Consider the following 14,965-nt stretch of genomic DNA (forward strand, 5'->3'; position numbering starts at 1 on the left):
GAAAGGTATACTACAGTACTCTATATTAAAAGTATACTACAGTACTCTATATTAAAGGCTCCGTTGGTGCAGCGGTTTGGCCCATTCTAGTCCAATAGGGGGCGCTGTTAGTTTCCCGTTCGCCGACAAGAGCAGAGCAGAAGAAAGAGTGGCGCCTCGTGATTGGCCGAGCGCAGGCGGGGCGGCGGTTGGCTGCCGTCTCCCCCGGGTCCGGTGAAGCGCCGCCGCGCACAGGGGAGCGAGCGTCGCTGCGTGCGGACATGGCGGCGAACGAAGCCGCGGGCACAGCCGAAAACCAGGCGTTCGATGTCGAGTGTATCGTCAACCGCTGGCTCGTAGATTTCTACGTCTTTCTTGCGTTGGACGCTTTTAAGAAAAACAACTACCCCGAGTTCTGCGGAGTCAGAGATGTACTCGACAGTGAGTAACAACTTTGCTAGCTCCGCTGGGTTGCCAGTCTCACCTGCGTCGTCGAGGCCCGGTACAAGCCCTAACACTTGTTGAAGGTTGTGATTCAAAACGGTCCACTATGGGCCCTTTTCGCAGTCGACCCTCTGACGTGATGGTTAAACCTTGCTGAAGTTAAGAACATTGGTGCTGATCCATTAGGCTGTTATTGTGAACCAACGTGGACGCGCTACACCCACAATTAACGTTAACGGTAGCTGTGTTTACCATTTTTTTAACTCTCCGCCAAGTGGGATTTATATTATCCATGTGATTTATGTTATTTTGTTGTCCACGTGTCTGCACATTTGATTTAAAAATCTGTACTATAATACGTTGTTCCCCCGCTGAATAAAAAAAAATAAAAGCACAACAAGCAACGGCCCTACGTCTGTCTGCTGTGTAAGCCATGCACAGTGCAGCGTCAACAAGGGTTTAAAATCTGTTTGTATTGGCAGAGAATTGACTAAATGAAGATAGATGCACGCAGCCCCTCGATTCAACACCCATAAACCACGACTCTAGCATGTCAGCTTTATTGGTGAAGTTTGAAATGGGGTCCTTTTCCCAAACAAATAAGGGGCAACAACAAATATCTGAAGAGTTGCGCTGGCAAAGATTTATTTCTTTATTTTTAATTATTATTATTATTTTTTTTAATAGTGAGTGAGTGAGTGCTGCTACAATCTAAATCAGGATTCACATCTAGCTCCTCTGTAACATTACAGGTTTGTTGTCTCGGCCTTTGGAATCCACAAAGGCTCTGCCAGCCAAGCTTCGAGTGCTGCAGTTTCTCTCTCGGATAAACGATGGTGACAAACTAGGTGAGGTTGGCCTGAAGGCACAAACATAAATGACACCGATGGTCGTATAATTGCTTGAATATTCAAATAGTTCGATTGGTATGCATGCCCGACATCAAACATGACTTGGTGATTATCAAATTGTAATGGTCCTTTCCATTTCAGATTGCATTCATGTCACCAAACGCATGTCTGCAATAGACTAATGTATGTAATGTTCATCTTATCAATAGACTACTCATTTGATTCCGATGAAACTGTCACCCCTCTGGAGTCGGCCATAGAAGTGCTGGGAAACATGAGGCAGGATTGCAGTATTGTTCAAAAGGACATGGAAAAAATATGTACTTCAATTAAGGAAATGGTGAGTTTCATTTATACCCTTTTTTTTTAAATTCATCTTTATAATACTTGTGAATCAGCTTTTGGGTTTTTTTTTTTTCATAAAGAATGTAGCATTGGCATTAATAGTTACATTAACCCTGTTTCTCCCCAAATGTAGGGTTTAAGTTGCTTTTGAATGGATGAATGTCTACAAATTAAATAATTTTGTCCCGTGTCACCTTTCAAATTGCTTGAAATTTCAGCTATGTAGAATGTAAAGCAATTAATTAAATCGAGCCATTACTGAATTTGAAACATTGGATACGTGCTGTAGTCACTGTTATAAGCCCTCGGCCAAGATCCAGTGGACACCAAAATGCCAGACAGTGTGTGGCATCATAGCACCTAGTTAAATATACAGTGATTGAAGACAAAGAACAGCGCAACAGCCTATCAGCAATTACCTGCTGTAACCCGATGTGTTTAATTTCTTTGTTTTACCTAGTCAAGCCTTTTAATCGTTCTGGTCTGAGTTGTCCATTGTTTTCTTCCTAAGCTGGTGGTGATTTGTTTAAAGAATGGTGAATTTGAGAAGGCAAAGAACGTGCTGAATAAAGATTTTCCCAAAGGAATGGTGGGGAAGGTAAGGGCATGTGGGCTTCCCAATTGTACAATAATATCATTTATATTTGTTAATATTTTATATAACTAATAGTTTTATATTGCACCTTTTGTACTAATTGTTATGACTTGCATGTAACTACAAACATCCTGAATATACTGTGATGCAAAAAAGGTTGCAATTTGAAAAGGAAATCTAACAATGGTTTATTTCTGTAAAATCACCAATTACCAAGTATTTCTAAGCACAAAAAACAACTGGAAAGGAGTACATACACATTGCTTAAGTGATGAGTTTGAAATTTGCCTTATTTGTCCTATGCAGAAAGCTATATTTTTGGGTCTGGCCAATAAGAAAAGTAAAACTCATGAAGTGCTGGAGCAGACCACTTTCAAAAAGTTCAAGGCTGAGATGGTACAGTTTTGTGAAAGCCTCTACCCACCCTCTGTCCCTTTTCTTCACAAGGTATTTTTTACCATGTAATAACTTGCCTATTGAATAATTGGACTTTCATAATGTTTTACTGAATGTTTTGGGGATTCTGTGATACTGCGTGGGCCAGGATCCTGTGCAGTATTCCTTGGTTGAATTGGTTAAAAAATAATTAATTATTGCAACCATAGCACTAGTGTTGCCCAAAAAAGTAGGCTACTAAACCATTGTAGTTCTTCATCTTTAGTTCAGTCATTCAGTGCAACCAGTTGCAATACTCTAAAGCAATATTGATAAAACAGTTTTACTTGTCCATCTACTTTGGGGCTGGGAGATTGATTGTGAATGTTGTTTTTAAGGCTGCATTACAGTAAAGTACCTCCATTTTCTGAACTTCATAGATTATTCTAGATGTGCTGATCAATCCATCTACTTATAATATCCACATTATTAGTGGTTTTTTTTAGCTTGTGTGTAAGTATCCTATGAAAGCAATAGTACTCAAAATATAATCAAATTATCAATATCTAAGTATCAGTCAAAAAATGTTGTGACTGTTTTAAATATTGCCCATCCCTATTTAAACTTATGCCACGTTATTTTTATTAACTTCTAGGCTGCAAAACAACTTATGCTGAAAAGACTTTTTGAACGAGAAGAAAATGCTGCTGAGCCTCACCCTAAAGAGGCTGTACCATCATCAAGCTCAAAGGAAAACACGGTCCAGCTGGTGCAAGGGTAGGTCTCCTGCTCAGACTTATTCATGCAAACACATACTTAAATTTATAATGATGATAATTAATCTAGTTTGTTTAAGTTTGTCAACTGAAATTGCTACATACCGACATGGACAAATTTGTTGGTACCCTTACAGCTCATTGAAACAATGCTTTATTCCTCCTGAAAAGTGACGTTAAAAGCAAGTTTCTCATGAATACCTGTATGCCTTGGGTATGTCATAGAGTAAAGCAAAGAAACTGTGAAAAGAGATAAATTATTGCTAAAGAGATCAATTATATTCTAAAATGGCATGGACAAATTTGACGGCACCCCTTAGAAAAGATGATGATAATGATGGTAATAATAATAATAATAATAATAATTAATAATAATAAATAATTGGATTATAGTGCTATTTCAAACTAACTGGTTTCTATAATTGGTATCACACATGTCTTCAATCTTTTAATCAGTCATTCAGCCTATTTAAATGGAGAAAAGTAGTCACTTCTGTTTGGTATCACTGTGTGCACCACACTGAACATGGACCAGAGAAAGCAAAGGAGAGAGTTGTCTGAGGAGATCAGAAAGAAAATTATAGACAAGCATGTTAAAGGTAAAGGCTATAAGACCATCTCCAAGCAGCTTGATGTTCCTGTGACTACAGTTGCAAATATTAAGAAGCTTAAGGTCCATGGGACTGTAACCAACCTCCCTGGACACAGCCACAAGAGGAAAATTGACCCCAGATTGAACAGAAGGATAGTTTGAATGGGAGAAAAAGAGCCAAGTACAACTTCCAAAGAGGTACAAGCTGAACTCCAAGGTCAAGGTACGTCAGTGTCTGATCGCACCTTCCATTGCTTTTTAAGTGACAGTGGGCTCCATGGAAGAAGACCCAGGAGGACTCCACTTTTGATAGAAAAACATAGAAAAGCCAGACTGGAATTTGCTAAAAATCTATATTGAAGCAGTCTGACATTCTGGGAGAATGTCCTTTGGACAGCTGAGTCAAAACTGGAGCTGTTTGGCAAGTCACATCAGCTCCATGTTAAGAGATGAAAAAATGAAGCTTTCAAAGAAAAGAACACCAGACCTACTGTGAAACATGGAGGAGGCTCGGTTATGTTTTGGGGCTGCTTTGCTGCGTCTGGCACGGGGTGCCTTGAATCTGTGCAGAGCATAATGAAATCTCAAGACTATCAAGGCATTCTGGAGCGTGTCAGAAAGCTCTGTCTCAGTCCAGGGTCATGGGTCCTCCAACAGGATAATGGCCTAAAACACACAGCTAAAATCACCCAAGAATATATAAGAACAAAATATTGGACTATTCTAAACTGGCCGATGAGCCCTGATCTGAATCCTATCAAACATCGATGGAAAGAGCTGAAACATGCAGTCTGGAGAAGGCAGCCCTCAAACCTGAGACAGCTGGAGCAGTTTGCTCAGGAAGAGTGGGCCAAACTACCTGTTGACAGGTGCAGAAGTCTCATCGAGAGCTACAGAAATCACTTGATTGCAGTGATTGCCTCCTAAAGGTTGTGCAACAAAATAATAGGTTATGGGTCCCATCATTTTTGTCCATGTCATTTTCATTTGTTTTATTATGTAAAATATTCTGTTGAATCAAAAATCAAAAGCAAAGTCTGATTTCTATTAAATATGGAATAAACAATGATGGATGTCCATTACCTTTGTGAGTTTTAAGTTGTTTCAGAGAAAATTGTGGGTTCTTCTTTTTTCGTTGAAGTGTACCAACGAATTTGTCAACGTCTCTACACTTTTTTTTATTTTATATTATTTTTTTTACCCACTCTTAAAATTGCTCTTTATATTTTATAATAGATAATTGTGAGAATGAATTGATCTCCAATGTAAAAATATGGACTAATGATATCAGAAGGGAGACAACGGGAAATATTCTAGTGATATTTATATATATAAAATAAAAACTGACACATGGAATATCAGCTAATTTGCTTTAAATCTACTGTACCTGTTGATTTCTACCATTCCTTCACTTCACTACCTGTCTTCCGTGCCAGTGACATGATCCAGAAGAAAAGACTGGAGGCCGTCTACAAGGCTTTGTCCAACAGTTCATGCAGGACGCCGTTTTCCGGGCTGGAGGAAGAAGTGGCAAGGGATCAAACTGAGACCAACAACGACTTGTGCCTGCGGATCTCAATCAGCCCCTCGCCAGACCCTGACGGCGCAGAACCACCGGAGGACCGTCTCTCTTGCACCGACGCTGTTTCCCCGAGCCGCGCAGATCCCCTCGCGAAGGCAGCTTCACCGCAGAGGAGGCGGCCGTACACTGTGGCTCAGCTGGTTGTGGGTCCAGACAGCCAGCTCCAAGCGAGCACACCGGGCTCGGCAGCCTCTGAAGAGCAGCTGGAGGAAGAGCAGCTTGAAGACGAGAAGGTAGGCGAAGCTGGAGCAGCAGAGCCAGCGCGGTCTTCAGCAGCGTCCAGTGGAGATGAGGCTGGCAGCCTGAGAACGGAGAACACGTTCAATTCGCCAACAACACGTGGAACCCCCCCTAACCGAAGAGCCAGAAGCAGAAAGTGAGTTTATTCTGTCTGCTTTTTAAAGCCGCTTTGCCCGGAGCAATTCAGAGAATAATTTCCTCTCTGCTTAACTCACTGTTGGATTTAAAATAAAAAATAAAAAACACACACACACACACACACACACACACACACACACACACACACACACAGACACACACACACCTCTTTTTGTTGACAAATCCTGATAAATCAGGTTCAGGCCAAGGTCACATTGAGCGAAGTGGACTTTATGAACTACTGACGCCCTCTAGTGGCTGCTTGACAAACTTGGATTTTATTTTCTTGTCAAATGCATGCAAGACAACCACAAGTGGCTTTTTAGTCAAATTAGAGGAAAGCATCCCACATTCTAACTCAAGGCGTTTAAATGTCCTTTTAATTGCAGCAGCTCGGCTACATTTTCAGAAGACACCGAAGACCTACTTCATATCATGGCTGTCAGGACGCCTGTGCGCAAGCCACGGAAGCGACTGGCCTCCAGTTCACCCTCCAAGTAAATCAAATTAATTATTTCTGCTATTTCAGAAATGTATATATGTCACACTTTATCATCGATCTTGTTATAAAGCCTGAACCTGCCCTGACGTGGACTTATAAAACTGTACCAAAACAGGTACAGTTGTTAGGTACAGAGGTTGAGTTTTGTAAACCATTGCTGATTATATTTTTATTGTTGTTTATCTATTAAGCACATCCTAGGTTACTGTGTGTGTGTGTGTGTGTGTGTGTGTGTGTGTGTGTGTGTGTGTGTGTGTGTGTGTGTGTGTGTGTGTGTGTGTGTGTGTGTGTGTGTGTGTGTGTGTGTGTGTGTGTGTGTTACAGCAACACAGTGGATGATGAGTGTATTCAAGATTCCTCATTGGACGCCACTCCTGATCTTTGGGAAAGTCCGTCACCTCACTGTAGTCACACACCACAGAGTGACTCTGCTCTGGACAAAAAGGGCCCAGGAAAATGGTTTGTAGCTTGGACGCTTTTCTTTTCCTCTTACTTTGATCTGTTTGACCTGTAGCAGTGTGATCCAGGGGACAGGTAAGCAGTTTTGGCCGCTATAGTTGGTGCTTTCTCTCATGGTTCAGTTAACCTCACTGTCATGAGGGCGTTGGGACTGAAGTTGACACAAGTGTTACATTTTTTTTAATCTATTTTTAATCTTCAGGCAGCAATAGACTGGGTCCAGTTGAGCCGTGTTTGATACGTATCAGTTTCCCGGGTTCTCTTAAACACAGCACGATTTTCCGAGTTAACGCTAAATGAGCTCCACCCGGTCTGTCGTCTCCTGGTTTGCTCGGCTCGCGGAGCAACCACTGTGCAGTCTACACAGCGCAACCCTCCTGTCGTTTGAAACAACCGTCCCATGTTTGCCTGTAAACCGGAACTTTGATATAACTCATTGTGTTGTCTGTGGAAATAGCGCTGCAATCTATGATTGACAGGTGACCGCTTGGTGTCGAGCACTGATAACTTGACGGAAGCGTGACCGTTCGATGCCGTGTGGGGCAACAATGACATAGTGGCATAATGATGCGGTGATGACCGTATGTGGTTACTTGTACTTTTCCCGATGCGTTTCGAGTCCACGAAACACATGGACTCCTGCAGTTTGTATCTTACGACTTCCTCGAATCCCCCGTGTTGAACGGAATGAGTTAATTTACAAAAATAGCGAAAGAGATAAAAAAATATGAATGGAAAAGCCCCGGCCATCTCAAGCAGGTATGACGATGTAGACGCCGGACAGTTTGTAACCCCTACGGAACGACGGAGTCTACACTGCGCAGCTCGCACGATGTGAATGGATGTTCAGTGCCACAACCTGCACATATAAGGAATTGGATAACGTCACAAAGCGTCTGACTCAAAGTTATCGCCCTATCGTCCACCACCCGACCGGAAGTTCTACAACCTTGGCATATCGGCGATGCGCGAACGTTCAGCTACTTCCTCCCACCCTCAAGTGGGTCCAGTGGTTGTCATGCTCCAGACGCTTTGAATCGAAAAATGCCAAGGAGAATAAAATAAAAATCGGAACAATAACAATATGGTTTGTTCCAGCCCTGTAGGCTCAGCCCCTAATTTAAAAAAACAAAAGGCCTGTAATGGTACCATCTCTAGGCTCGCCAAGTTTGAGATCTGCTCTTCAACTTTCTCATTAATATAATTATCTAAAGTGAGCTCAGTTTGAATTACTTCATGAAGCCTGAAATGTTATGCTATTGAAACACCTGCTGTCAACTGTTCTCAGGAAACAACTTTACAATAATGCAAAGGAAATTAAGGAAACCTGGGCTGAAGAAGACATGCTGTTCACCCCCGAAAAGAGAACTGGTAATATTCAATAAGAAATGGTTATATTCTGCAATTATATTCTTTGGTTCTAATAATTTATTTGCAGTTTCTTTCTTTACTAATGCATAGAAAACTCCAAAACTTCAATTGCCGCCTTAAAGAAGGTAAGCTGTGAAAATTAAAAATAAGTTATTTATTTTACCTTGTGATGCAAGGTGTCAAGAAGTGTTCCATAAACAGAATTCTAATTGGGTTAAATGCAAGGGCTTCCATTTCTGGAAGTGGATACTTCAGGTCTTAAAGAACAGTTTTGTGCTGTCATTTTTTTTTCCCCTCCCGGTACCGGTTCTGGTTTCAAAAGTATTTATTGAAGCTTATTTTTCTCCACTTTTAAGTTGGGTTTCTCAGACCAGTCTGTCTTTACTGAGTGATGTTTCTTAATTCAAAGTTTCTGACACGGCAGTGGAAATGTGACTTGTGCCTTTTCTGTTGCAGTATTGGAGTGAAAAAGAGACGAAGATGTTAGAAACTGCAGTTGCTAAATTTGGCGAAGGGAACTGGTCTAAGATGCTGGCCTACTACCCCTTCGAGGACCGAACAAATGTCAATCTCAAGGACAGATGGAGGACTATGAAAAGGCTGAAAATGATTTGAAAGGGTGACTAGTTGAGGAAACTAGGACTCATTTACAAAGATTATTTTGATCGTTACCTTTTCTTCTAGGAGGAATATCCCGTCACAATTTCAGCCTTTGGTCAAATATTATTTTGGACAGCTCTAGATCATTGTAAACGGGGCATTTGATTGCCTTTTTTTGTTGTTTTTGGTCCAACTCGAGGATTTTCTTACTGATTGCACAAGAAACAGTTTTACCACATTTATATAGCTCGATCACGTTGTCGGAACCAAATCATTTCCTATACTATCCAGCACAAACTCGGTTGACAATCTTCATTGATTTCTTCGAGTCCAAAGTTGATAGGCAAAAATAAATTTTGAAAAAATGTTTCAACTTTATTCTGAGCTGCAGTGGATACAAATGTGACTCCTGCAAAGAAAAAAAACACTTGGAACTCGTACTTTCAACGTAGTTTGGTTGACAGTCAAAGTGTAGTTTGAGCAACTTTCTTTTGTTGTAAATAAAATTCTAACTCTGATGGAGAAATGACTCTGTACCAGAAAGTTTGTCTAACAGTCTTCCAAAAAGATTTTTTGTTTTATCTTGTGGACTGTTGGGGAAAAAATAATAATAATTCCAAACCTCCAGTCTGAAGGGCCAGCGCAACTGTATTTTTATTAGAGGGGCCATTCTCGAGCGTGGTGGGCGGGGGCATGTCAGAATGTGTGCAACCACATTGGAAAAAAAACTTCTTGGGACAAGCATTCCAGTGTGTGAGGGTCCAGTTTGGGACTATGTCAATGTGTCCTCGGATCTAATAAACTCCCCCACGTCTGCCTGGTGAAAGACAACAATGGACATGGGATCCATTCGCCGACACTCCTGAGTAGTCTTTGCTGCCACGCCAAAGCCCTGTCAATTAAACACACAGTGGTAAGAAAGAGCCCAAGAGAAAAATGCAAATTACATCACCAAACAAACTGTCAAGGGATGAGGTTTTCCCCCCAGGAATCAATGTGACAATTGTACTTTAACGGGGACTTATTAGGTTCCTTTTTACACGAGTTACGTAGGTTGCCGAGGTTCCCCAAACATGTTAAGGTTTTCCTTTGGCTGAAAATACCACTCAGATTATGCATTCGGGCCATTGTGACATGCCTCTAAACCCAGACCGTTCCAGTGTGTAGCTTTATTTGTGAATGAGCAGCCACGCCCCTACACTGCAGTTCTGAGCCAATGGGGTTTGAGCACAAGTCCCCGGTTCTGTCTTTACTCCGGAATCGGTTTGATTTTCACCGATTTCACCTCATCGGTGCACTAAAACGTGTTTCTGAACAAATTTCAGGCAAGAAATAAGTCCAGTTGCTGAATCTTCACTCATTAGATCTACAATGGCTTATTAAAGTTTTTTTCGACTTTGGTTGCCTGCTCCAAGATTGTGGGAGATGCGTCCACTGCAATCAATACATACAGAATAAAAACAACTAATTGGTTTTGTTCGGAGAAATGCACAGCGGATGGGATGGAGCAGATGACCACATAAAGGAAGCTGTAATAAGCTGATGTGAGCTCAGGCTGAGAGTAGGAAAAAGATGTTGGAAACCAAGCATTCTGAGTGGTTGAAAGCCTCTGCGTTTTGCCCACAGCGATTACTTTGTCATTAGTTTACCTCATGACAAAATAAGGAAACGCATAATAGGTCCCCTTTTAGTGAACAGGCAGCAACTGCAAAATTACATTGCGAGAGTTCTAAGCAGTTACACGCACCACGCTCTTATGAAGCAATCACTAACCGCTCGAAAGATTTTCACCATTAATCTGGAAGAGCTCCTAGCTGTGTAGACACAGGTGTAGCGCATACCATTAGAGGGTGTGTTCCACTTAGGAATGCCAGTGCACTAGTATAGACACTGGGCCTTACTCATTAAACGATTTACTGTTGGTAAAAGTCTGTGCACGCTTCAGGAGTACCAGACAACGCCAGCTTGTGTTGACTTGCATAGTAATGGCCTGTTAACACTACAAAACGCAGACCTCTGGGTCGTGTACGAATAAGCCACAATGAAGGGATCCAAGAGGAGAATTGTGAGAAGATCTGGGACTCATCTGGCTTATTTTGTCAAAAATAATCCGAATATCATATACTATGCTGTGCTATAACACATACAGTATGTGGAAGGGGTCCGTTAACCTGACCAGGTATTTTGGAAAGATGACTTTGCCAAGCCATACTTCTAATAAGGCAAGTGCAAAGCCTTTGCAAAGTAAGCAATGCTGTGCCGACAAATGTAGTGAGATATCTTTATCACCAGGACTCACCAAAGGCACGTCTGCCATAGAGTAGACAACAACTCCTTGGTACTGCTGTGTGTTCTCTGTAATCCTTCCAAGGCCCGATTTCATCACATGATTCCCATAGAGGAAGGACTGCTCTGTTCCAGGCTTCACCCACACCTTGAACTGGATTTGGAGAGAATCAGTACGGAACAGTTGTTCAACGGAAAAAGAAAAATTAAAGCATAGTTTTAAGAAAAAGATAGATTAAAAAAATACACGCTCAGTAAGATCTATAATGTGTAGTGTTAACAATGACTGAAACAGTGCAAGTGGCATACCCAACACGAGTTTCAGACACTAAGGCGGAGGCGCTCAGAGTGACCTGGTTGACTTTGCGACAGCGGTGCAAACGTTGTCTATTTCTCCTTAATACCAATACATATGACTGATAATAACTCGTACCACATTCACGATTTTGCTGCCTGAGATTAGTTTCAACTGTATTTCCAAGATAATGCATCAGCATCAGGTATAAAGGGCTGTACTTTCCCAAGTCTAGTGTGTGTGTGTGTGTGTGTGTGTATGCATAGATAGATAGGTAGATAGATAGATAGATAGGTAGGTAGATAGATAGATAGATAGATTCACTTACCTTTGCATAAGGGGCGAGGAAATCCAACGCTGTGATGTGGAGACGGAACTTGAGGGTTTTGGTGAACTTTCCAAAGCAGGTTCCAACAGACACGAGCTTCTCACGGGAAATGTTTGTGGCCAACTTGAGGATTTTCTCACTGAGGGCACAAGAAACAATTAAATCATGGATGGATGGATGGATGGATGGATAGATATCGAGAGAAAGGCAGCAGACAGACTGATAGAGAAAGGCAGCAGACATAGACTGATAGAGAAAGGCAGCAGACATAGACTGATAGAGAGAGGCAGTAGATATCGATAGAGTTGCGGTGTCACGGCAGCACCAAACACCAAAACGACCGGAAATGACAGAAAAGAGAAAGCATTGTGCAATACATCGGAAAAATAAGGAATAACATTTAAAAATGGTAATATACAATAAACCCACACATATAAACGAATGGGACGTGACCATAAACGGCAATACACAATTACCTAAAAAAAGAAAAAAAAAAAAAGACTAAACTTGTGTGTCGACAATCCGCGTTGGGGTTTCAACGAGTGCTGAACGAGTTGGCTCGCAGCAGTCGTGTGCGTTCGTGATGTCATAGATTCAAATAACGGAAAGTTATACATATGACAAGACACACAAGGAGCTCGCTCGCCTCATGTAGTAGACGCGGTCGTTGTGCAGCCTGAAGCAGTAAACACCGTCGGGCCGATCCACCAGCAGCTTGATGTTCTCGCCGATGCTGTGTGTGGGGACACGGGGGAGACAGAGGGGGGGGGGGGGGGGGGGGGGGGTCAGAAACGCGCCCACGCACCCGACACCGTTCACGCCGACGGCTCGAGCGTCCACTCACTATCGGGAGAGCTTCTCGAACATCGTCCTGGTCTCCTCGTCCGTCAGGGGCCTCATCCTCGCTCGCGTCGTGGACCCTTTCTCCCGCGTGTGCGTGGGGTGGTGGTGGTGGTGGTGGTGGGGGGGGGGGGGCGGCGACGACTACGCGTGGGCCGGACCGGAAGTGGCTCCGCCGTTAAACGAGGCGCGCGGCGATGACGTGTGCGTCGCCGGGCGCAGTTCCGGATCCTCTCCAGAGGCGCAGCTCCCGCTCCCAGACCAGTCGACTGCTGCCTCCCTTTTTTTTTTTTTCCTCCCCCTCCCGCTTCGCCGAATCGACCGCATTCCGGGTAGGTTTCCGTTTATTCATCTCGCAACCGCGTTTGGTGAACATGACATTCGAGCCGTCGACGCGGCGGCCGCTTTGCGCGTTCGCGGCTCCGGTTGTTCGAGAAGTGTTTTCTCTCCCCCCCCCTCCTCCACCTCCACCACCCCTTGCGTTCCGGTGGCTACTCTGAAAGCGGGCTAGCTGGGGCGCTAACGCTAGCGCGCTAACGTCTTTAGCGATCGTCGTTGATGATGTCAATGCCGACGTCACCGCCGCGGTCGGCCCTGTCGGTTTGGTGATTCAACCCGCCGAGAATTACGACATTATAAATAGCGAATAAAAAAAAACAAAACAACCAAACAACAAAGACGCTCGACGCAACCCGAGTGTCGACGTTACGTCACACCGCTTTGTTGGTAAATAGCGTTTACGTGCCCGCGTAATCCGAGGTGAGAGGAAGGCTCGGGTCCGCTGTCACGTTGCTTGCTGCCACATCTGTGAAGTACCGGGGCTCGGCTGTCTTTTCCCCCCTGGGGTGTGACATGTAAAAGTAGGGACGTACACGCCGATCGCGTCCTAAGACGACGCGGCCGTGCATATGGTCCTCAACTGTCACACGCACGCAGCCCTCGGGGGGTCCATTCGTAGTGAAAGAAGCGCGTTATTAACGTTTAACCGACGACCTGCTACCCCCCCCCCTCTCTTGTCGTAGGACTTGAATTTATTTAGTTTAACATCGTAACGACATGTCTGCGCGTCCCTTAGATGTCTTCAATTCAATTGTCCCAAGTTTTGTCGGGCTAATAAAGAAGTAGAAAATCACTAATACAGACACATTTCCCTATTTCTACATTCTACTTACCCCTGCCCTCTGCCAAACATGTAATAGTTACCTGCAATACTGTATTGGATAAGAGAGTGATGATTTGTCCAAAAACAGAGTCATACATTTCGTTAGAAATGATCTTAGAAAACATGGAATTTAACTGTGATGCCTGCAGACGTCCTTGACGTATTTAAAGGCAATTATTTCAACTTATACCATCCTTGAATTCTTTTTCTTCAAACTACAAAATTCACAGTCGATTTCTGTCATTTCCTGTCCTTTTTTTAAAATATATATTAAAACTACACATTTATCGTATTTATTTTTTCTTTTGCGTATGCATGTGCCTAAACTAATCTATGAAAACTAGTGGATACAAATTTATGTCATGGTTTTATAATATATAATTTGATAGTTTTCAAGTGTATGAATGGCACCATAAAAATATCAGAATGATCTGTCCTGTATTGATTGCCACACACAAGTATTTTTTCAAGGAACTTTATAGTGTTTGGTATATTGACAAAAGCTAATTTTGCGGTTGAACATCTACTCAATGTCGAGCCAACGAACAAGTTGAACATTAATGAATAAGACACAACATCTGATGTCGAATAACTCGTGCTGGTAAAATGGGGCGACACACAGAAACCCAGTTCAACTTAAACTTGTCCCCCCACGTAAAGAGACGGGCAGTGCCATCATAAATAAACCCTTGCCTGTCATGCCCCAAGGATTTCATTGTACCGAATGACCTTGTGTTGTACTGTACACTTGGCAAATAAAACACTTTGGACTTTCCTCTTTTACCACATGTAAATACAGTCATTAAAATTACGCGGCAGCAAACAAAGTTGTGTGTGGTGGTGTGTGCACAATGTTCCTTCCTCTCTGGAAGTCGCTTCACCAGATGTGGCTTTCACCAACGTACAAGTCTGCAGATGCAAGTGGCATGCATTGCACACGAGAGTGTCTCGACAGGATCTGCCAGCATCCAATTCAGCGTTCTGAAATGGTCAAAAGTTAGGTGTCGTAAATCCAAAAAGGTGCCAGCAGGTTCCTTATCCAAACCCATAAAAACAAATGAACGCTGCATGCACTGTAAAAACTGTGGCTTTATTTTCAGAAACTGTCTTTTGATCCCCCGCCCGTTCATGTCCGTAGGAGTGTGTTTTCTGACGCCCGGTGGACTGTTACCTTTGTGTCAGCTGTCTGGCCTCAGAGAGACAAA

At 42.9% G+C, this 14,965-nt stretch overlaps 2 protein-coding genes across 2 annotated transcripts; one reads left to right on the forward strand and one right to left on the reverse strand.

Annotated features, from left to right (window-relative positions):
* The first annotated feature begins 221 nt into the window (after nt 1-221).
* terfa (telomeric repeat binding factor a) lies at nt 222-9,061 on the forward strand. The gene is made up of 12 exons (XM_079997634.1): nt 222-420; nt 1,176-1,271; nt 1,484-1,614; nt 2,131-2,217; nt 2,521-2,661; nt 3,245-3,366; nt 5,394-5,915; nt 6,307-6,414; nt 6,744-6,878; nt 8,167-8,249; nt 8,340-8,374; nt 8,706-9,061. The coding sequence occupies exons 1-12, from the start codon at nt 261-263 to the stop codon at nt 8,862-8,864; spliced, it is 1,779 nt and encodes a 592-aa protein (XP_079853760.1). The 5' UTR covers nt 222-260; the 3' UTR covers nt 8,865-9,061.
* A 138-nt stretch (nt 9,062-9,199) lies between these two features.
* nip7 (NIP7 nucleolar pre-rRNA processing protein) lies at nt 9,200-12,903 on the reverse strand. The gene is made up of 5 exons (XM_079997635.1): nt 12,603-12,903; nt 12,405-12,491; nt 11,759-11,897; nt 11,149-11,289; nt 9,200-9,741 (listed from the first exon to the last, which is right to left on the reverse strand). The coding sequence occupies exons 1-5, from the start codon at nt 12,656-12,658 to the stop codon at nt 9,622-9,624; spliced, it is 543 nt and encodes a 180-aa protein (XP_079853761.1). The 5' UTR covers nt 12,659-12,903; the 3' UTR covers nt 9,200-9,621.
* Between the last annotated feature and the right edge of the window lie 2,062 nt (nt 12,904-14,965).

This window comes from Zeus faber (assembly GCF_960531495.2).
Source record: "Zeus faber genome assembly, chromosome: 3".
NCBI lineage: Eukaryota > Metazoa > Chordata > Actinopteri > Zeiformes > Zeidae > Zeus > Zeus faber.

Excerpts from the sequence above, each read along its gene's own strand:
- terfa (XM_079997634.1), top strand. The coding sequence starts at position 261 with ATGGCGGCGAACGAAGCCGCGGGCACAGCCGAAAACCAGGCGTTCGAT. Across the intron at positions 6,415-6,743 it reads GCCTCCAGTTCACCCTCCAA|CAACACAGTGGATGATGAGT; the intron begins GTAAATCAAATT and ends TGTGTGTTACAG. Across the intron at positions 8,375-8,705 it reads CAATTGCCGCCTTAAAGAAG|TATTGGAGTGAAAAAGAGAC; the intron begins GTAAGCTGTGAA and ends TTTCTGTTGCAG.
- nip7 (XM_079997635.1), bottom strand. The coding sequence starts at position 12,658 with ATGAGGCCCCTGACGGACGAGGAGACCAGGACGATGTTCGAGAAGCTC. Across the intron at positions 12,492-12,602 it reads TTCGAGAAGCTCTCCCGATA|CATCGGCGAGAACATCAAGC; the intron begins GTGAGTGGACGC and ends CCCCACACACAG. Across the intron at positions 11,290-11,758 it reads TCCTCGCCCCTTATGCAAAG|TTCAAGGTGTGGGTGAAGCC; the intron begins GTAAGTGAATCT and ends CTCCAAATCCAG.